We start from the raw sequence: 22196 nt of genomic DNA, 5'->3' as shown, positions 1-22196 counted from the left end.
ATGAATATACTCTTATGGAGTTTCTATAATGATTTCAATATATGATTGATTTTGTATGGCTAGTCAGAATACTCAGTGCTGTACTCTCAACACGTTGACTCTACCACTGCTGCTGGCCGCTACGTTCCCCCCATGCCCCTTCACAGCGAGCTGACCTTCCACTTACCGCTTGCACTGAACGCGTGACGTTGACCTTGTAGCCATCACTGTGGCAGATCTTTTTGCTAGAATCGATAAACCTGCAGGGTTTGAACCAAGGGTTTTTGTTGTCCACATCCAGGATGGTCACATTGATGGTGGCAGATGCCGTGTGGCTGATGTTGGCATTGGGGTCACTGGTGTCCTGGAAAAATAACACACATGCATCAGTGCATAGGCCTGAGGATGGCTTCTTTATACATGGATTATTAGACTCCCTATTCAGTGTTACTTATTACATGGTTGGGTGTCATGTATACAAGTCAGAAAGCGGCATCACATTTTCAACTCGTTCGTACTCAACCAGGGTTCAAATCCATTTCCTTAGTTGCTCACCCAATCAGAGGAACCAGTTACCTTTTACTAGCTGTCCATGTGATGATCAGGGAAAAAGAGAACTTAGGCAGGGTTGGGATCACAAAGATTGTGATGGGGAGTAATGGGAGATAGAGTTGGCTTGCAGGCAGGTGTAATACAAATAAATACAATGCAATGAATGATTTGGAAGGATGTTAAGCATTGCATGGGAAGCTTTAGGAGGGTGGATGGATAGCGATAATCATTTCGGGTGGTAATTATTCACTGAATGTGCAAAAAAGAACTCTGAGAAATATGGAAGCAACTTAGGGTAATATATGCTAAAATACTCAACACTAACCCTACCAAACTGCACCTCAAGATCCAAGGTGAGAAGAAAGAAGTCCACAATATTCTGGACGCAATTCTGATGTTAGAAAAATGTACAATCCTGATACGCAAGCACAAGACTATTCATGGCCAAAAAGAATGGGGCCAGGACAATTTGGTGAGGAATTTGGAAAATGCAGAAGTAACATGACCAGCAATGACGAATATATCTATACCACGTTTACTGATATGTTTTTATCAAGGCAAACATTGACAATCTTTACAAAACAAGTGGTCACCACAATTGCAAAGAGGAACCTTAGAGGATTCGATCGTACCTTGAAAACACATTTAAGGGGCCACTCAGACACAAGATATGAAAGAAACTCAGGAGTCAAGCAAACCCACGAGGGACAAAATAGAGGACGAGTAAGAGAAGAAGGGTAAATGCTTCCCGCAATCGGTGATTGGTGAACACCTCCTAAACAACACAAGATCAGTAAACTCTACAGATATAAGGGACACATTAACATCATCTAGTAATGGAGTTGGCAAGCTCCAATTGATACCCACGTTTACTCCAACCCAAAATAGCCTATGTTTAATTTAAGCTTTAGCAAGACAAACTAAGACATGTGTTCCTATTGATTCTCCAATTCTGGTGAAATATCACTTCTGTGTCATACGATCACCTCTAAAATGAAGACTAGTTGGTGCTCTCCCACCCAGTTCAAAAAGGCAGCAATAGTAAAGGATGTTTTGTCCGGGCTCCTAGTGGATATTAAGCCAATGCAAAAGCGTGACATATGTGTTCTGTGTTGTTCTTTTGCATTTCTACCGATGACATGCCAGGTCAAGTAAAGGCAGTTAATGTGGGGGGGGTCTCACATGAGGAGAGAGAGAAAGGCTGGTGAAGGAGGGGCCAAGATAGATGAAGTTTAAAGTAGTTTATAATGACAGAAAGTTCAATTCCAGTGACACAGGGAAACCAGACAATGGGAGACATGCACCCTATTACACTCAACAAGAAGTTAAAAAGCCAAATTGAAGAGCCAGGGATATGAGTGCACTCTGGAAACTGGTGACTGCTTTGCTGAAACTGTAAGCATGTGATATAAGTATATTCCTTTTCAAGAACTCAAGATGAAGTTTAATAAAGGAAAAGATACTTGAAATCAAAAAGTAATCTGTATGAATGCTCACATTATTTGTAAACACATGCCCTAATAAGCGGAAAAGCAACTCCTCAATACAAATGAAAGAGAATAAGGCATTGCTACATTTGGGGAGAGAACCTTAATACAGCAGGGGTGCAATCAATGACACAGTGGATGGTAGCCTGTCGGGTGATAGGAAAAGCTTCACAGACACAATACAATAATACAAAGTCTGTCCTTTGAGATGTGTGGCTAGTGAGGAATAGAGAGAAGTCATATTTTACACACTACTCAGAGGCCCATAACATATCCAATAATAGCATAATGGCTAACTCTTTGTTTAATAGTTAGGAAATTGAAGGACTATCTTGAAAATTGAACGAAAATACCAGGGCACGGGTTTGATTGAAAGGTACGGTCTATCACTCTAACACCCAAACTGCAATACTTTTGCTATCTGGGCAGAGTTACAGAACGATAGCAGCAGCAGCAGCACACCACACATTTAGCCTTCTACAAAATTATGCAAATATGCCATACATCTACAAGGAATACAGCAAGAGATCAGGAATTAAGACTAACGGCACCAATCAAAGGGAATATATGTTTTGAGGCTGGGATCCCATCCATTAAATATGCTTCACAGGTGTAGTAACATTCACAGTGTTTAAAACAAAAATAGCTTAGGATCCTTCAAGGACATAAAACAGGACCAAAGCGTGCCAAATGCACATTTCTGACAGGTTTTTACAAACCAGGCATCATGACAGAGAGGAGATATCATATACACATAACACGTGTGGCAATTAATCAGATGGTGTATAGGGAACCAATCATCTGAAAACTAGGGTCTTCCCTTCAAAAGAGAACTTTAAAGAGAGTAAAGTAGAAGGTCAAATTCCGCTAGACTGGGATAGGGGAATTAGAATAGATAGGACAGGTAGACACTATCTTAGTCTTGAAGGGCATTTCGATGAAAGGTCATCTGGTGATGATTCATGAAAAGGGGAATAAGAATAGAGAGGATAGCCAGGGCTCATTCTTACTCTTGAGGGTGTTATGATGGTAAGCTAAAGCCTAACATTGGAAGTAATTTATGCAAGTTCTTGTTCATATCTAGGTTAAGCATAAGCTCCACTATGAGCTCACTTAATTCTAAGAATGTGCGTGTAGAATGTTTTCACTTAGATTGTAGAGGGCCAGTTGTGTTGGGGCTTCCACTCTGACCAGGCCTGCTGTCGCTTACTTAAGAATAAATCCGAAGTGTGTACTACTGCTGTCTGGAGCCCTTAATTTCCTCATTGGCGATGAGGATGGCTCTCTGCTGAAGCACCGCCCTCTGCTGAAGCACCGCTGGAGCCCTACCTGCGCATCCCGTTCTCCCGTGCGACAGCGGGCGGAGCAGGACGACCCTGGAGCAGCGGGACGGCAGGTTAGGAGGCGTGTCCCTTGGGGGTGTCAACTTTGTCCTCTCCCCATTTTTTTTGTTTGTTTTCATTGTGAGCCAACGCGCACCTGCAACGCCGTTACAAAGTGTTTATATTCAAGCCTCCCCGGCTCGAGGGCTCGCTACGGAGCGGGGAGGTGGGCGTGTCCCTCCTTTGTGTTTGTCTGGATCACACGGATCTGTTGCCAGGCAGCCTTTCCACGCAACACCTTCCACGCTTAAGAAGCCGGCTATTATGACGTGCTTCCCACGACTTGGATGAGCTACTCCTGCTTCCTCTCATTAAAAAAAAGGAGGATTGTGACATCACAAACAGGAGATTGTGACTGCCCATCAGCTCCTGCAGGATTAATTTCTTTTGCCCGTGTAGTGCATTGGCAATTGTCTTCACTTTGTGCCTTCCACAGACAATATAACAAATACCCCTGAACTGCACCTGGCCAGTCCGCTGTGCTCCCACCAATCTTCCCTTTTTAAATATGGCAGCGTCGATACCTCCACCTCTATCCTTCCTAAATGAACCTGGACACCCCCATGTCAGGTGGGACAGATGGAAGGACATGTTTGAGAACTACTTGGTGGCAATGGGTAGAGAGAGATTCAGCTCAACTCGCAAAAAGGCATTGTTACTTCACAATCTCGGTGTAGAAGGGCGTGCAGTGTTTGATGGTCTAAGCGGACATCAAGCTGGTGAAGCAGAGGACATGGATGAATATGCCTTTGCCCTTAAACAACTCAGGGATCATTTTGAACCTAAAAAAAAACGTTACTTTTGAGAGGCACATATTTTTCCAACGTGTGCAGGAGCCTTCGGAATCAGTGGAATCGTACATAGCCTCTTTAAGGACATTAAGCCATTCCTGTGAGTTTTAACATCTCTCTGATTCATTAATCAGAGATCAATTAGTGAGGTGCACAAATAACATTAGAATACAAGAAAAGTTGTTGGCATAAGACATGAAGTTGGAAGAAGCAGTGGATCTAGCCAGAAGCATAGAACAAACCTCACAATATGTTAAAGAACTGAAGTCTGACAAACAGAGTTCTCAAGCTGTGTGTGCAGTTGATCACAGAAGAAAATCGAATGTCAATGTAAGCCGGAAGGGAGCATGGAGTACGAAATGTACCAGATGTGGTAGCATCAAGCATGGGTCGAATTATCCTTCGTGTCCGGCAAGAAATGCTGAATGTTTCAAGTGTAGAACCAAAGGACATTTCGCTAATGTCTGCAAGGGCTCATTAATAAATCTCCTAGAATCCAGGAACAACCAGGAAGAAAGTGCTCACTCGGCCTACAACATACAGGAGGTGTACTCCTCACAGGACAACCCTAGACATGTATTTGAGATTTCAACTACTGGAGGAGGAGGCAGTGAGGGTCCGGTAGATACGTTTGTGATTGATGGTCAAGAAATACTTATGAAAGTCGACACATGTTCCCCCTGGACCATCATTTCTAGGGAAACATTTAAGAATGCACTAAGGAAGGACGAATCAATACTGGATCCACCAAAAATTCAGCCCTGTGGTTATGGGGAATCTCCTATTGAGATGTTGGGCCAGTTCTCTGCAAGCGTACAATATAGAGGTGGAGAATGTAAAGCTGATATTTTGGTTGCAAGAAAGGGAGCCTTTCTTTTGGGTTGGGAGGAACAGAAGAGGTTGAGAGTCAGGGTACAAGCTAGTGCACCTGAGCCTGTTACAATTGCTGAGATTGATGATTTGTGGTCGAGAGAGTTTCCAGAGGTCTTCACTGAAGATCTGGGCAGACTTAGGAACTTTGAGCACCATATTAGACTGAAGAAAGAGGCTCAGCCTATTGTCCATAAAGTGAGGCATGTGCCGTTAAATATGAGAGCGCAACTTTGCAGTGAGCTCGATAACTTGGTTAATAAGGGTGTCATTGAACCAGTTGAGGCCACGGAGTGGTTGTCCCCCATAGTTCTGGTTGCCAAAAGCAATGGTAAATTAAGACTATGTGTAGATTTGCGCAGTCTTAATCACAATATTCTAGTGGAAAGACATCCCTTACCCAACATTTCGGAAACACTTTCCACTCTTGGTGAGCCTAAATTGTTCTCTGTCATTGATCTCTCTGCCGTCTATCACCAGGTTCCCCTTTCCAAAGAATCACAACATCTCACTGCCTTTATTACACCTGAGGGCACATATAAATATAATCGCATGCCATTTGGGTTGGCCTCGGCCGCATCTGTGTTCCAAAAGGTGATGGAAGAAGTGTTGAAAGGGTTGGAAAATGTAAGGGTGTTGCAAGATGACATTCTGATTTTTGCAGGTAATGAGTATGAGCATGACAGAGCACTTAGGGCGGTGTTGTGCAGACTAAAAGAGGCCGGATTAACGGTCCAAAGAAGCAAATGTAAGGTAAGTGTTGAGGAAGTGGAGTATCTTGGGCTTAAAATTCCGAAGGAAGGAATTTCACCCAAAAGATCGCTCATAGAAAGTATTAGTAATACTCGCCAGCCCCAAGACAAGGACCAATTACGTTCTTTCATGGGACTAGCGGAATATTACCATAAATTTGTAAATGGTTTTGCATCCATTTAATCTCCTTTGAGAGAATTATTAAAAAAATGTGAAGTATGTATGGTCTGAAGAGTGCCAAGAGGCATTCTTACAAATCAAAGAATGTATAGTCAAGGCCCAATCATTAAGTGGATTTATGTTTGGCAGGAAAACTTTACTTTCAGTTGATGCTAGTACTCTAGGTTTAGGAGCTGTTTTGACTCAGTTTGATTCAGGTAAGACCGAACACACTATTGCATTTGTCCCCAAGCCGCTTAGAGGAGCAGAAAAGAATTACTCGGTTATTGAAAGAGAGGCGCTGGCTGTATTTTGGGCCGTCACGCACTTCAAGGTTTTTTTGTAGGGTCGAGCTTTTCTTGTCAGATCAGATCATAAGCCTTTGGTTCAATTGATGAATCGTTCTGAGTGGGCCAGAGGTGTCCCAGAGTTTCGAGGTGGATGGTAGAACTTTTGGGTTATAATTTCAAGCTGTGTTACTTTCTTGGGAGGGAGAATGTAGTTCCGGATTGTTTGCCCAGGTTGCCTGTGGGTGATGGTGAAATGGAGGGAGCACCTGAATTTAAGGACGTGCGCATTGCAGAAATTGAGCACGATGCTATTGATAAAGAGATGTGGATTAGAGCTGGCGAGGAGGATCTGATATTAAATCAAGTCATAACTTGGACCAGAGAAGGATGGCCTCACAGGAATCTTATTGGTAAAGAGTTTGAGAGATATTTTGGTGTGAAGGATGAGCTGAGTATGTCTGAGGATGGATGCAAACTTAGAAAAGGAAACATGATAATACCCCCTAGTGGAGTTAGATCTCATCTAGTAAACATAGCGCATCAAGGTCATCTAGGTATGGGGGGAACAAAGAGATATTTGCGGCAATACTTTTGGTGGCAGGGATTGACAGCGACGTAGAGAGGTGTGTCAGAGGTTTTAGAGAGTGTGGGAAGAGTGACAAAACCAAGATTGTTAGAGAGGTGCCAATAAATCCCGTCAGGGTACCCAGTGAGCCATGGCAAAAAGTTGCAGTTGATCTGATAGGACCATTGCAAAATCTTGGTGATGAGTACAAGTATATTGTTGTGTTGGTAGATTACCATTCTAAATGGATCGAATGGAAGGCTTTGCGTGAGGCAACTACTGCAGACATGGTGTTGTTCTTCGAGGAAGTGTTTTATAGGGAGGGTTTCCCGACAGAATTAGTCACTGACAACAGGGTACATTTCTGTTCTGAAAGAATGTTAACCTTTTTGAAGAAATTTTGCATTAAGCACACTAGAACTGCTTTGTATCATCCAAGAGCCAACGGGCTCGTGGAGAGAGCCAATAGGTTCATAAAGGGTGGTCTGCAGTTAGCTATGGCCTCAAATTTAAGGTGGTCTTGTGTGGTAAGAGAAATGATATGGAACTACTGCACCACACCACACTCAGTTACCAATGTATCTCCATTTATGTCATTGAAAGGAAGACAGCCTGGAACAAAGCTATGTCCGGGGTGGATGGACTTAGCCAAGAGTTCCAACATTGATCGTGAGAGGATTATGACTCTCATCAAAGAAGCACAGGATGTGTACAAGGAAAGGTTTGATGAGGACAAGAGTGTTAAAGTTAACAACTGGAAAGTGGGGGATTGCATTCTCATAAGGAACCCTAGATTCACTCCTAAATGTGTGGAAAGCAAGTATATTGGTCCTAAGAAGATATCTGCTGTAAGGAACAATGTGGTAATTGTGGAGGGAGGAGAGTGTTGGTCAATGTCTAGAATTGTGAAATGTCCAGAGTGCATGAAGGACAGTGCAAATGGTGAACATGGCAATGGTGAACTTGCTAATAAAGGTTTCAGTGACTCTAGTGTCATGGACAAAGATTCTAATGATGACAGTAAATTAAGACCTGCAGCAGAGACACAGTCAAGTGGAGTCAAGAACAGACCCAGTTGGTTTAAAGATTACTATGTAGAGTAAACAGCTGTGTATATATAAGGGATGAGATGTGTTATGATAGTAAGCTAAAGCCTAACATTGGAAGTAATTTATGCACGTTCTTGTTCATATCTAGGTTAAGCATAAGCTCCATTATGAGCTCACTTAATTCTAAGAATGTGCGTGTAGAATGTTTTCACTTAGATTGTAGAGGGCCAGTTGTGTTGGGGCTTCTACTCTGACCAGGCCTGCTGTTGCTTACTTAAGAATCAATACGAAGTGTGTACTACTGCTGTCTGGAGCCCTTAATTTCCTCAGAGGGCATTTCGATGGATGGTAATCTGGTGATAATTCACGGACAGGGGAATAAGAATAGAGAGGACAGTTAGACTCTTTCTTGGTCGTTAGGGGCATTTCGATGAAAGGTAATCTGGCGGTACTTCATGGACATGGGAGTATGAATATAGAGGATGGGTAGACTCTGTCTTAGTCTTGAGGGCATTTCATGGAAGGTAATCTGGTGATAATTCATGGAAAGGGGAATAAGAATTGAGAGGATAGACAGTGCTCTTTCTTAGTCTTGAGGGAATTTCAATGGACGGTAATCTGGTGATGCTTCATGATCCCAGTTCAGAATGTGCATAGGGACCAGGCAGCCTTGCCTTTTCCCTGGGGGAATGCGGGGACACTGAAGTGCTTCATGGAAGAAGAGATGGATGCGGTGAGTATGGTGGTGGTTGAGCGTACCCAATACTTTCTAGCACATCCTGACATTCAATCGGCATGTGTGTCTATTTAGAGCTATTTATGCAGTCTGCCAATTGGGACATGTAATGTGTGGATCACTGATGGCATAGGACAGCACAAGAGGGAGGCAACATCATAACTTCTGTTATTGCCCATGCATATCAGTGCAGGGTATTTATTCACACCACTTTCAAAGATTATTGTCTTTGATTATTAACTTTGATATGCAGATGAAAAAAGAAACCTATTTAATGGTTGTGCCCTTGTGAGGTGAGTAAAGCACGGAGGAGGCCTACATATACTTACAGAAATTATACACTATATGGTAAGAAAAGTCTGCCAGAGACATTTGGGAACTATCAGGAAGAACTGGTGAGGTTAGAGAGAGTATATTATATTTTTATTTGTAATTCTTTGTTTTAGGGAAACACAGTGCCTCAAACAGAAATAAAGCACGCAAGAAACAACAGTATGCTAGGAAATCCAGGTGCTTTACAATAGTAGGGTATGGATGGGACATCAACCAGTTGGAGAAGAGGATGTGGAGCCATGAGAATTAGGATGAGACATAATAACAGTACAGATAATTATAAGATGTACAGTAAGGCCCTTAGAGTTTGAATGTATACTTAAGTACTATTTGGACTTGGAAGATGGTTGTAGGGGTGTGGTGGTTCCACTGTGCACCTCGTGAGCTCCTTCAAGGAATATCAGGTTCATTTGATGGTGAGCATAACACCTGCATCCATTGTAATGTTTTTGATTTTGGGAGTTAAAATGTCCAATGGGAGGAAGCCAGGTGAAAGAAGGTACTGAAGCAAAAAGCAGAGAAGAACGAATGGGGAAGAGGGAGGTTGAAGAGGGCTTGTGATTGCATGGTTATAGAAGGGGGTGTAGTGGGATCTAGTTAGACAGGTAGGAGGACCTTGGCTATCTATGGCTGACTACCAATTGGATTCTACAGCATGCCCCCTAAAGGCATAACCCTTCTTTTTCCACTGTCTTGTGAGACCCCCTGAAGCACTCCCTTTAATCCCTTTTCATATCTTTTCATTCAGCTCATCGCTCTCTTCTCTGCTCTCAACCTCTCTCTCTCAACCTCTTGCTTACTCTCTCTCCCCATTCTCACTCTCCAGTCTCTTACATTTTACTCCAAAGTTCTTGGCATTTTGGACACTGCTTGTCATCCAGCATTTCTTTTGCTCCACTACAAAAACTGTGTTTTACACCTCTTCACTACCTTGGCCTATGAGGTTGAAACTCTGCATTGATTGGCCCAGGCTAGTTTGGTGGTAACCACATTTCCTTTCTATTGTTCTCTTTCAGTGGTATGCTTCCAGTAGCTTTGTTAATGCACAGTGCTGGTGTTTGTTTGATATTGGTCTATCACTCCATGGCTCACAATGAAGCTGAAACGCTTAGACTCTTCCCTACTGCAAACAACAGGAATACAGCAGTGGTGAGTTAGCCCGTGCGAGGATTCAGAGAGAGTAGCAGAGCTTCAAGCTATCTCCTCTCACCGTACATGCCAGTGGGAGGATTTAGCAATGCTAGCTTTGTACGGTTAGGTGGGCAGGTCATTTCAGTGTCAGTCAGAGGTAGACACTTTCCCTAATGCAGGGGTCTGCAACCTTTGACTCTCAAGATGCTTTGGACTACAACTACCATTAGCCTTTGCCAGCAATGTCAATGGTTGGGGATCATAGCAGTCATATTCCAAAATATCTAAAAGGCTGCAGGTTGCAGACCACTGCCCTAGCGCATTCAGACTTGGCCTCATGCTCTTACCCCCAACAGCTGTCAACAATAAATCCTAGGTATTCCACATCATATTGGTGCGATTAAAACATTTGCCGTGACGCAGTAAGGAAATCAGAAATAAAGTCATCATCACCAAACAAGTAGAAACATATGACTTCCCACTCCCTAAAGCAACAGCCCCTTTCATATCCTTCACACTGGTATCTGAAGAGGCCTTCCTCATGTTGAGCTCCAAGATGGAAGCATCCTCCATTGACAACTACCTTTGCCCTGTTGCTTTACTGAAGGTGGACCTGGAAACTCTGGTTGCACCACTCACCATCCTGTGCAACTCACACTTCGCAACCTGAAAATGTCCTTTGTCACCACGGTCTTTCTGTTCCTGTAGTAGCCCAGCAATTACCCAGAGACCCTAGCAAAATGCTGCCCAATCATGTACCTGCCAGTTGAGCTAAACCTTCTAGAAAAGGTGCTCACAGCCCCTTTTCAGTATTACAACTAGAGGCACGCTCTCCTACCCATCCAGCAGCCGAGATTCAGATCCACCAAGGGCACAGAGACTACCCTTATTAACATCAGTACAGAATTACTGAGTTCTTATACGATAACCAACCTGTGGAACTCATCATACTAGACAGCATACAACACTTGAAATCCTCAGCTAGAACAATGCAGTGGATTATTAATTGGAACAGCTCTGCCAGGCTGGCCTCGTTACGTATGGACCAGTTGGCCCAGGAGTCAATAGGTTAGTAGTTCACTGCCAAGCAAATGGGGTTCCCTGGGCCTCGCTCCCCCCCATGGCTATTTAATGAGTGCATGAGTCCCTGCGCTGCTCATGGATACTGAGATCCTTTTCCAACTGTATTGCGACGACTCCAGATTTCAGATCCATCTGGAAAATGGCGAATCCCATCACATCAACTTGATCTTCACCAGATCCAAGAGCAGATGAACCACAGCTACATGTGCCTGAACTTCAGCAAACGAAAGATATTGATCTGCAGGTCCAACAAATCTAATCAAATCAAGATTCTGAGGATTAGCTGGCCTACCAAGGGCATCCTACTGACTCTGTTGGAAACCTGGTAGTCATTTTTTAACCAGAGCTCATATTTGGTCCTCAAATAAATGCATTAGTGAAGAGTGCTTTACTTCCATCACCATGGACTAAGAACCATCCTCCCTTTTCTGAACTTCCAGAGGTTATCCAAGCCCCGGTCCTTTCTCAATTGCATATCTGTATCATCGTACACATGGGTGTTTCCAAACTAGCTATCGGGCAGCTGCAACAAGTCCATATAAGAGCTGTCCAAATGCTCCACAGCCTTAAAAGAAATTTAATGCCACATCACCTGGAATTTAAAAATACCCAGCTGTCCCCCCCACTACAAAAAAATGAATACAAATTTCAATTCAAAATGGTTGACAGAGCAATAAGATGCACTGACCCCTATATCTTCCTGGGGAGCTGAAATGGTATTCACTAATTAGAAGGTTGACACAGACAAGGTATCAGTCTGGGGATGGCTGGGCCCTTTGCCTGGAACAATGTACCATTAAAGAGGAGGCTCAATTAAAAAGCCACTCAACAGTCACAAAATCTTTCGAAATGTTGCTGTTCTGGAAATATAGCCTGGCTAACTGTTGCCCTGTCCTTTTGATTTCTCAAAACTAGCTCACCTTTCAATGCCAAAGTTTCTTTCCTTAGTCACCACATGAGCCTAGCAACGCCTCTGCGAAACACCTCAACAAATGCCAACACGCAAATAAGAGCTGCTCTCCTAGTGGGGGGGAAGGCAGGGCGAAGAATGGGGATAGAGGCGAGAGGGAGCATGGAGAAAGGGTGCTTGTACCAATCCACACTGGACAGTAGGTGTCTGCAGCATTATACTAAATGGAAAACACTAGGGGTCATTACGAGTTAGGAGGTAGCCATGCTGCTATTAGTGGCATGGCTACCCCCTTACTGGGTACCGGGTCCGGGTTCCATAAATGAGGAATTACCGGGCCATTCCAACCTTGGAGGGCCCGGTAATTCCTCATTCAAGGGACCCGGTACATCCTCATTCCCTTTTGAGCCCCCATAGGGCTCAACGGGAATGGGGAGCATGCTAACAACGGGCCCGTTAATCCGTTAATAACGGACCCATTGTTAGCATGCTGGTCTCCTCGCGGGACCCGCTAAGGATGCCTGGTTTTACCCGGCGGCCTTAGCGGGTCCCGCGAGGAGACCTCGTAATAGGGCGGTAAGGGGTTGACCTTTACCAGTGCCGTTAACCCCTTACCGCCCAACTCGTAATGACCCCCACTGGGTATTCAAAGCTAACATTTGCAGTTTACAGCATTCTGAAAATGGAGGACATTTGACAATTTGTGTTGGGTATCATGCACTGGCCACATTCAGTAATATGTTTTACAGCATTCTGAAAATGAAGGACATTTAAATGTGAGCTTAGGGTATTATCCACTGCACAGGAGCAAGCCAAGACAATACGACCCTGGAGGTAAGCATGTCGCTTTTTGCGGCATGGCTACCCCCATTCCGGATACCGGATCCCCTGAATGGGGAAATACCGGCCCATTCCGACCTCGGAGGGCCCGGTATTTCCCCATTCAGGGAACCCGGACCCGGTACATCCCCATTCCCATTTCAGCCCCCATAGGGCTCAATTGGAATGGGGATGATGCTAACAACGGGCCCGTTAATGACGGGCGCATTGTTAGCATCCTGGTCTGCTCGCGGGACCCGCTAAGGATGCTGGTATTACCAGGCGGTAGGGGGATAATGGGGCCAGCAGCTCTACCGGCCTCTTACCCCCTACCGCCAGGTTCGGAATGAGGCCCAATATTTTCCTCTAGCATTATACACACCGGGTAGATTCGGCAATGACTGATTTTGGCATTGTGCAACGTTGTCAGTGTATTGTTTGTGCATTGGGTGAACTGTGAAGTCTATGCTTTCCTGGGCAGTTGTTTTGCAATGTGAATAATATGCTTTTGTGCTGCATTAACCTTCGTGTTAGTGCAAAGCAGAATGAAAACGGGTGCACTCTCGCTTTTTCAGGGCTTTGTGAAATTCAGACAATACATGGCTTGCTTGGACATTCCCAAAAGTGATCAGAGAAGTCATTAGATGTGTCCCAGCTTCATTGATAATACGAGCATTCTCATGCCCCTTAGCTGTCTCTCCCAGCCACTGAAGGTGAAAGAGATGATTATTTCAGTGTGCCATTTCCAAAATGCTACAACCTGGCTCTGTCCGGAATATCATCCTTTCCAAACATTGGGCCTCATTACGAGGTTGGAAGTAGGCATGCCCTTAATAAGGGCATGGCTACCCCCATAATCGGGTCCGGCACCGGGTCCCGCGAAATGGGAATAACTGGACCATTCCGACCTTTGCGGGCCCAGTAATTCCCCTTGCGCGGGACCCGGAGCTGGTACATCCCCATTCCCATTTGAGCGGGGAGGATGGTAGCAGCGGTACCGTTCACAACGGTACCGTTGCTACCATCCTGTACTGCTTGTGGCACCCACGGCAGAACTCATATTGTGGCGGGCCCGGAATGAACGGTGCCGTGCCTTACCGGCACCATTCATACCGTGGCCGCCACTGTTGTAATGAGGCCCATTGTCTTTGAATTGTACTAATGACTTTTGTGTGTCCTGAGCCCTTGCTGCCGCATATTATGAGATGCAAAGCAGCATTACGCATCATCAGGAAGGCTCATCTTGGATATCGAAGACAGTTCTAAGGATTAGAGTTACTGCTGCACAGAATCAAGCAACATGCCTAATGTGTCTGTTGATTGTAAGCCTTCCCCCAACTGGGCTTCCCAACCGTGGGCAGAGCCATTGTCCTGGAGCTATGCAGAGGGTTTCACATTCACTGATTTCTGGGAAGTCGTGGCTTCTTACTTACTTAATCAGGTTTAAACAACACAACATGTGTGGGCATTAAGTGTATGATTTAGGGTGCGACTTACCCGAGCGTACAATGTCAGTTGCACATGCGTGAAACTGTCATAATCCAGTGCTTTGCTCACTTGAATGACCGGGGAGTTACTGCCAGTTAATGTGAAGTGACTGCTCACATTCTGAGGAGATAAAACACACTTATGACAATTGTAAATAAAACCTTGATACAGGCAGAAGGCCCCTGGATTGCACAACACACTTCCAATTCAGACGTCATCAACCATGATATTGGCAGATCCAAACCTTTTGCAAAACCTCAATCTGCTGATACAGCCATGATGTGGACAGAAGTATCTCAACTAAAGTGAGACCAACACCACCACAAACAGATGCATGCACTGCACGGATAAGGACAAGTACACAATAAAGACAGACGTGATCTTTATAGAGGTAGGTTCTCTGAAGTGACACTTCAGTCTCGTCCCTCGATTAATTATGCTGCTCAACCAACTGGGCATGGCTTTTAATGAGTGGATAGAAGACCTACCTCAGAAGCAAGAAGCCTACCAGTCCCAGAATATCCAAAGGACTGGTGACACACTAAGGTTTCTCATGGTAGCTGCCCAGGACCCATCACCAGGGCACTAGCGGCGTCATTTCGGATCAAACTATCAAACTAGGCCACAATGCAATGATGGTGGAGAACTCTAAATCCTTGTATTGGCCCTTTCTGACCCACATGCTTCTTGTGCTCTGGCCTGAGGGATAAACCTTCCCTTTCTTGGTCAAAGGAGGATTTTTTAACTCAGAAATTGCGAAAGAGCACACAATAGATTGTGATCTTCTAGAGGGTGAGACCTGGGGTATGGTGGAGTGTGAAACAAAAACAAAGATAGCAGGGATGCTCCTGGAGCAGGTCACTCTAGCTGGTGATCTGGGAGCAGCAAATGGCTGGCAAAAATCTGACCAGCTGCCACATAATACCTTTCTAACAGCGTTTCATTCTGTGAGCAGACGTTGGACCGAGTGCTTCTAAAGAGAATGTGTGACTGGCATCATATCTAGGTAGTGTAGATATCATTCAACTCTTGACCTCACTTTCAATTATACATCTTCGAGACATACCGGTCACCATGCAATATCTTCGATGAAGAACCTGTTTTCCTCCAATAACCGATCATCGAGGAAATGGCTCTCAAAGTAAAAAAACAACCAAACGGTTGTTGAACTCTTGTCAGAAACTGACATCCTACTAAGGGGAAACACCCCACCACTAAGCACTATGTTCCAGTTCTCAAGGACAAAACTCTCCTGAACAATTCAGTAAAATGTCCGGAATCTAAGCAAAATGGAGAGTTTAATCACGCTAATTCTCAAGTACAGTAAGATGACAACTTGAAAAGACTCTATATCCTTAGTTATGAGCTAGACAAAAATTAAAGCATTCTGGGATACCAATAGCAATGTAACACAGTGATCGAGTGGCTATTCCCCACTAGCAACCTGACTCTGTAATCTGTGCATTATCTTTGCTTTGTCGTATGGTTCACCTGAAAAATGTCTAGTTATATCATCCAGTGATGTGTGTTCAAGGCCTGTATGCTTGTCCTGCACAGTAAAATGCTTCCCTTCCTTTCCAGTGAAGCAATAAGGGTAGGATTGCATGAAACCCACCTAAAATTAAGGGGCTATGCTTTGTTGCAGTTCACCTTCCTGAGCTTGTGGCATAGTGAGTGTGGTTTAGAAGTGGCCCCACCAGGACACCCATATACATGATGGTACAATGCAACTTCAGTCACAACACTATTGCAGGTAGACAAAAATACGGACACATATAATGGGCTCACACAATATAGTCACATACAGAAGAAGCCCTTGCACAGACAGACAATACAGAGAGACACAGACACAAGACTGACATAGGCACACACATAACTGGTGGAGGAAGAAACACCACCTATAGTTGGTCACAATGCTCATAGGCCTCCATAGTTACATGTTATGTGGCCCTCCAGGTGTTTTGGAGTACAAGGCCCATGATCCGTCACCGCTGAATATACTGGTTAGAGTTCATGAGAGTTGAAGTACAAAATCATATGGAGGGCCACATACTGAGTTAGCATGATTTCAGATGAAGACAGAGGTATACACTATGGTAACAGCAGTAAACCCAGCTGTGAAAGAAATGGACACAGAAACGATGGAGGTAGAAATAGGACTGATAAATGTGCCAGCAATACCGATAGTGGTCAATGAAATACTGACAGAGGCTGCTACACTACCCGGACACTTATAAAAAGCCCGGTGAGACGTACCACTTAAAGAGGTAGGCACAGATATGGATAATACTGCACTGACGCAGGCACCACACTGGCAGCGCCATGTATGGCACTAGTGCCGGCTCATATACACTGATAGAGGTAGGAGCAAGTCGCAGAGACTAATTTGGCACTGCCATGCGGGGACACAGTCCTGGAACAGCCAATGAATGCCCTAGTAGAGGCACATACACATGTAAGGAAGCAAATAGTATTAATATCAGACTTTCACAATGTCCAAGCCACTCATTGACCCCCCAACAAATGATAGAGAGATGCCAAATGTAATCAGAAATTAGATAGTGACGCATTACCCATCTGGGGATCTAGCTTTGGCCATCCGTTCTTGATTGAGTTCCAAACAAACACTAGACCCTATGCATCTTGGTTTACTGCAGCACATCTGGATTCTCTTGTATTTCAGAAACATCCTGAACAATCTCACAGCAGAGGCCATCATTTCCATATGAATCGCATATGCCACACTGCAAAGGGGTGAGATAAAATAGTCTTGGGAGGATAGCTCAGGGGCAAGGTGCCCGCCTTAATAGTGAGATGACGGAGCAACACAGGTTCGATCCCCGGGTCTGCACTTAGAAACCTCTGGGTATTAAACGCGTTATAAATAGCCAATTATTATTATTAATAGTAATTTAAGAATGGACTCACCTGGCTGGAGAACCCCAAGTCATAGTAGATAAGATCATAATCAAGATCCGTAGCAGTGAGCGCAGCTAAGGAGGTGCCCACCTTTGCATCCTGGAAAATAAATAGTTCTTCAATATTTTCAATCCCTGGCAGCAAACACACAAATGGAAATAATTAGACAATTCAGCAAGAGGCTCTGTAATCTGTCCCTTTGATTTGAGGTCTCTCGCAGTTTGCCAGAGGGCACTCGTGCACAACCTATGGTGCTTAGACATGATGCGACTCGCTGTGTCAAGCTTATTTCCCCCGCTGCTCGGAGGCCGCGCTTCCTTGAGTGCATATCTAGACATTTGGAAGTCTTTGCTCCCTGTTGTAAGATGCAAGCCGATGTTGTCCAAGTGCTCATTGTTTCTGTTCAACGTTCCCTTTTTGATGTGAATATCGTGTTTGTGTTTTAAGAAGTTAAATATTGTGTAGTGTGCCCCATTTTGGGGTGGTGTAAAACCTCAATAACATTTAAAATTCCATGATTCGGGGGCTCAGAGAACTTCACTAGTAGGAGATTTGCAATGCGTTCATTAAAGTGGGGGTAACGAGGGATAGGGGTGGACAGGAACTGTAATTAACCTCTTGCTGGAGTTTCAGCAGGAAAAATAACATATGTTCCTATCCATACCGGAACAATGTAGTGGAACTATGCACCTGTTTCCCATGAGTGTTCTTTTTTGTAGTTTGCAGTTCCAACCTTACCTTGCATAGAATGTCATTACAAAATGAGATTAGTTTGTTAATTGTTTCCTGAACAAATCCTACGATATTAACTTTCCATTTCACACAAATACATTTTTCATATCCCAATTGCAAGGTTTGGTAAGATAGTTATGTCTATTCCTTTGTAATTTACAGTATCAGTTCATTTTATCCTTGAATCAATGTTTTACCTTTCAATTTACAATACAAATGTGTTTTACACTCAAATCCTTACTAAAGACTAATATTTCCAAATGTTTCTCTCAAAGCTTTTTGGGATATTATCTTTTTCTCAAAAACCACACATTTTCAATAATTATTATTAAAAAAAATCAATTTTGACCAAAGGAGAAAGACCCAGAGGGCTGGTAAATAAAGATTCAGAAGGCTGTCAAAGGAAAGATCCAGAGGGCTGAGTGAAGAAAGACCCAGAGGGCTGAGTGAAGAAAGACCCAGAGAGCTTAGTGAAGAAAGACCTAGAGGACTGAGTGAAGAAAAACCCAGAGGGCTGAGTGAAGAAAGACCCAGAGGGCCGGGAGGAGAAAGACCCAGAGAGCTGAGTGAAGAAAGACATGGACAGCCAAGTGAAGAAAGATCCATAGCACTGAATGAAGAAGGGCCCAGAGAGCTGGATGGAGAAAGACCCAGAGGGCTGACAGAAGACAGACCCAGACGACTGAGCAGATTTGTAAGACCGAGAGGGGTGGGTAAGAAAAGAGAAGGAGTAATGGAAGGAGGTAAGGAATTGGTGGAGGACTTGTTGAATGATGTGGATGAGTGGCAAAACGTCCAGAAGGAGAAGGGAGAGGGGGAGGTAAAAGTGAAAAGCAGAAGTTGAGGAAGATTAAGAATGCGAAGAAATAGGTGATTGAGAGAAGGATGGAGGATGAGTGGACTGTTATTAAGAAGGCAATGGAAGTCTTTACAGGTGGGTAGAAGTGGAAAATCAGGAGTGAGGAAGCGAAGGTGTTGGGTCCTCAAACACCAAGGGCTACGCCTAGGAGTGACAGCGGAATAAACTCATGGCAAGGCATCAAAGTCTTTTAGGAACAAGACTGGAAGCAAGACGCCAAAGGGGAAAGAACAGGTGGCAGAAGAACTAGGACACTGTGATAGAGCAAGCTGTTTAGAGTCTTAGTGAGAAGCCTGACAAGACTCTAGAGCAGCTTCCTGCCTTCTTAAGGGCCCAGTCTTTCTGCGACCCACCCCTCTCAACCTCACTTACAGAGCCATCCACAAGCCTCCATTCCAAATCGGAGAATGGGCATGGAAGCCAGAGGAAGGGTGTAAGAACCCCTTAAGGCTGAGACTGAGAGCCAAGTAGAGAGAGACCCCTGAGAAGAAAAGAGACGAAGGATTCTGAAACCCCTTTAACAGTCCACAATCATGCAGGTTATTGCCTTAACCTGCTGGGACATACCAGGTCGCAGAACTAAACAGAAGTGGGAGATGTTTTTATTTGGACATTATTTAACTTCCTTTTCCTTTTAAGTTGTTCTGAAACACTGCTCACATCCCGAACACTCACCATTGTGGTTTAGTTTAAAGACTGCTTTTTTTAATTATTTCTGTCCTCATTTGTACACAGTCCCAAATAAAGCTTTTCTTAATCACATCCTTCTGTCTGCCCTTTTATGTTGATCTCTGTAAACAACCGGACATCTGCTAACTCTCTTTCAAATTGACAACAGTTATGGACATAATTTGATCCATTTTCAGGCACTAGGCGTGGCTCCTTTGCAAACAACATGATTCCAGTGTATCATCAGTTATTTGTCATACATTTTCCACTTTGCACATTAAAATTGATTTATATCATGCATGTATTCTATACATTCCATCTCCAAATGGTGTGAGATGATGAGCAGGCCTGGCAAGTTAAGTAACCAAAAGTGTGATGGGTGGAAGGTTCTGAATTAATCTTAACCACTGGCATTGCACTGGGCAACCTTCAACACCATTGTTTTCTAGCCTGTCTGCGCCACTGCAGAAGGGTACCAGCCACATGCAAATCACTCTCCCTCCTGCCACTAATGGGAGCGATCCAGTCGGGCACCGTTCAGAGCACATTCACCTGACTTCTCATGTTTTCACCAGCAACTGACCACACGTGTAAAGCTAGCAATGTTCAAGAATTGCAAACCTCACACGTGTTAGCCTGTAGGTAAAAGTCAGTGCTTCACGATGTCACCCAGAATCTACAGATCAATGAAAGGTTTATTCCCCACGATGCTGTGGAATAAGAACATGAGATGTTATTTGTACTTATGTATTCAGACATTCTCTGTACACATTTAGAAATGCATGATTAGTTTCATCACTATAGGTAAAAATCTCCAGGTAAATATCTCTGCCATATACTGTCCTTTATATTCTGTATAAGGCTCCGTATGCAAAGCACTCCCTGTTTTGTTTCCTTTCTTTCTTTTTTGAAGGCATTGAGACCCTGAGTCTGGTTTCGTAGGACACACAGGTCTCGCATATTGCTGGCTTCTCAGGGCAAGGGACAGGTGAACATATTTCAATCACAAGAATAAAGGGGAAGTGATCTCTGGTGGGATTCTGAAGCTGTGCTGCTCTTGGTGGCTAGGATTCCTCAGTTGGTGCATGACTGGGGACACATTGCAAGCACAGATATGCTTCTTTTCATGGATGCCGGACATGTACTATGCAGAACAAGCAAGATGTGCAATTTGGTCGATCTGTGCGCTGCTTGGATCCCACGGCAGGAACCTAATGAAAACAAGGTAGTCAACTTGGGTGTCTGACTTCAACTGTAGGAGAATTGTAGACGGTGGAACATCTGCGATGAATACAGGTGGCAAGCTACTCATGTTTGTTCTGTGTGACCAGTGCTTTTGATAGGGGTAAAACTGAGGGTGGATAGAAGCCAAACAAATGTTCATCACAGACATAACATGTAGAGGCATGGCTAGGAAATGGAGGCCACGTCTCAGCAGAAAATACAACATATGTAGGCTTTCTGACTTTGAACAAAATCCCAAAAGCCCGGCAAAAGTCCCCCGAGATTGTTTACTTTCTCTGGCTTCAGTCTAGCTCTGTTTACGAGTGTTGCGCTCCTTTGATCGCTTGCTAGTCTCTCTGCAGCACACGTCAGCACCTTTCTTTTCTCTTATCCCAGTGAAAGATCCAGCCTTTGATCGGCCCATAATGCCTAATCTGTCTGCTGGAGGGTGCTGAAAAGTGTCAGCTGCTTGTCAGCTTTGAAATGAAAGCCATGTGCGGCTTCCATGTATGAGGCTCGCCTGAGGCCACTGTGTCACGGTCACCTTCCAACCTCTTGTGGCTCTGTGGAGCACCCACACCCAGTGGCCCCTCAGATGCTGCTAGCCCCTTAATTGCTGCTTACAATTTCTTTCTTCAAGGAGAGTTTTTAAATTAGGAGCGATTCATAAACCATGGCTCATTTAAGGGACCATTGTTTTGGACAAGACACTTGTAACCTTTCGGTGTGAAGAAATGCAAATGGACTTTTCACTCTGAAAGCACATAGAAAGCGCAAGTTAGTTGCCTAAATCTATGCCCTCCTCCAGGCCAATATCACACAGAACAGTTTTAAACTAACTACATTATTTTCAGAAGTTCATATGTAACACCAAAAAGCATTCATTTTTGGTAGAATGTAATATTTCCTTCACATCAAAGATGAACCCTGAATTTATCAGACACTGACCACTAACAGGTAGGCCTTTCACACATTATGATATTATATGATATGGCATTTATAATGCGCCTATACACAAGTGTTTAAAGGTGCGACGAGGCAAGGGTGGGGGAACAAAGGGAGGACAGACAACGATCCTACTAGGCCAAGTGTCATTCAGATCGTGCATGTGCATGGGAAGGGGGGAAAAGAAATGTGCGCAGGGGAAGGAAGAGGGGAAAGTGCAGTACATGAGAAGTGGAATAAATAAGATAAATAAAACACGTAAAACTGCTAGCTGGTGGCAAGTGCAAGGAAGTGCAGACATAAGTGCTGGAAGGGGGACTGAAGGGATACAGAAAAAACGTTCCCCAAGTGCAGGGGTTGCCAGGAAGGCAGTGCAGGTGGGCAGTTGACGGGGTCTGGACCAGAGATCAGAAAAGGGTGGCCAGGTAACCAGTGCAATTTCAGTCAGGAATTCAGCAAGGGAGGGGAGGA

At 44.2% G+C, this 22196-nt stretch overlaps 1 protein-coding gene across 5 annotated transcripts in view; it reads right to left on the bottom strand.

The window, feature by feature from the left end:
- The window catches only part of CDHR5 (cadherin related family member 5), a 317423-nt gene that overhangs the window by 160660 nt on the left and 134567 nt on the right, over positions 1-22196 (bottom strand). For all 5 annotated transcript variants that reach the window (XM_069624043.1, XM_069624044.1, XM_069624045.1 and 2 more), the window contains exons 5-7: positions 17306-17395; positions 14387-14497; positions 167-343 (exon numbers count right to left, since the gene is read on the bottom strand). In XM_069624043.1, the coding sequence (XP_069480144.1) occupies positions 167-343; positions 14387-14497; positions 17306-17395 (378 nt within the window). The remainder of the gene's footprint in view (positions 1-166; positions 344-14386; positions 14498-17305; positions 17396-22196) is intronic.

This window comes from Ambystoma mexicanum, chromosome 11 (genome assembly GCF_040938575.1).
Source record: "Ambystoma mexicanum isolate Mex_15411 chromosome 11, UKY_AmexF1_1, whole genome shotgun sequence".
Taxonomy (NCBI): Eukaryota; Metazoa; Chordata; class Amphibia; order Caudata; family Ambystomatidae; genus Ambystoma; species Ambystoma mexicanum.
The sequence above is the reverse complement of the archived record's forward strand: the minus strand, read 5'-3'. Positions and strand labels throughout refer to the sequence as shown.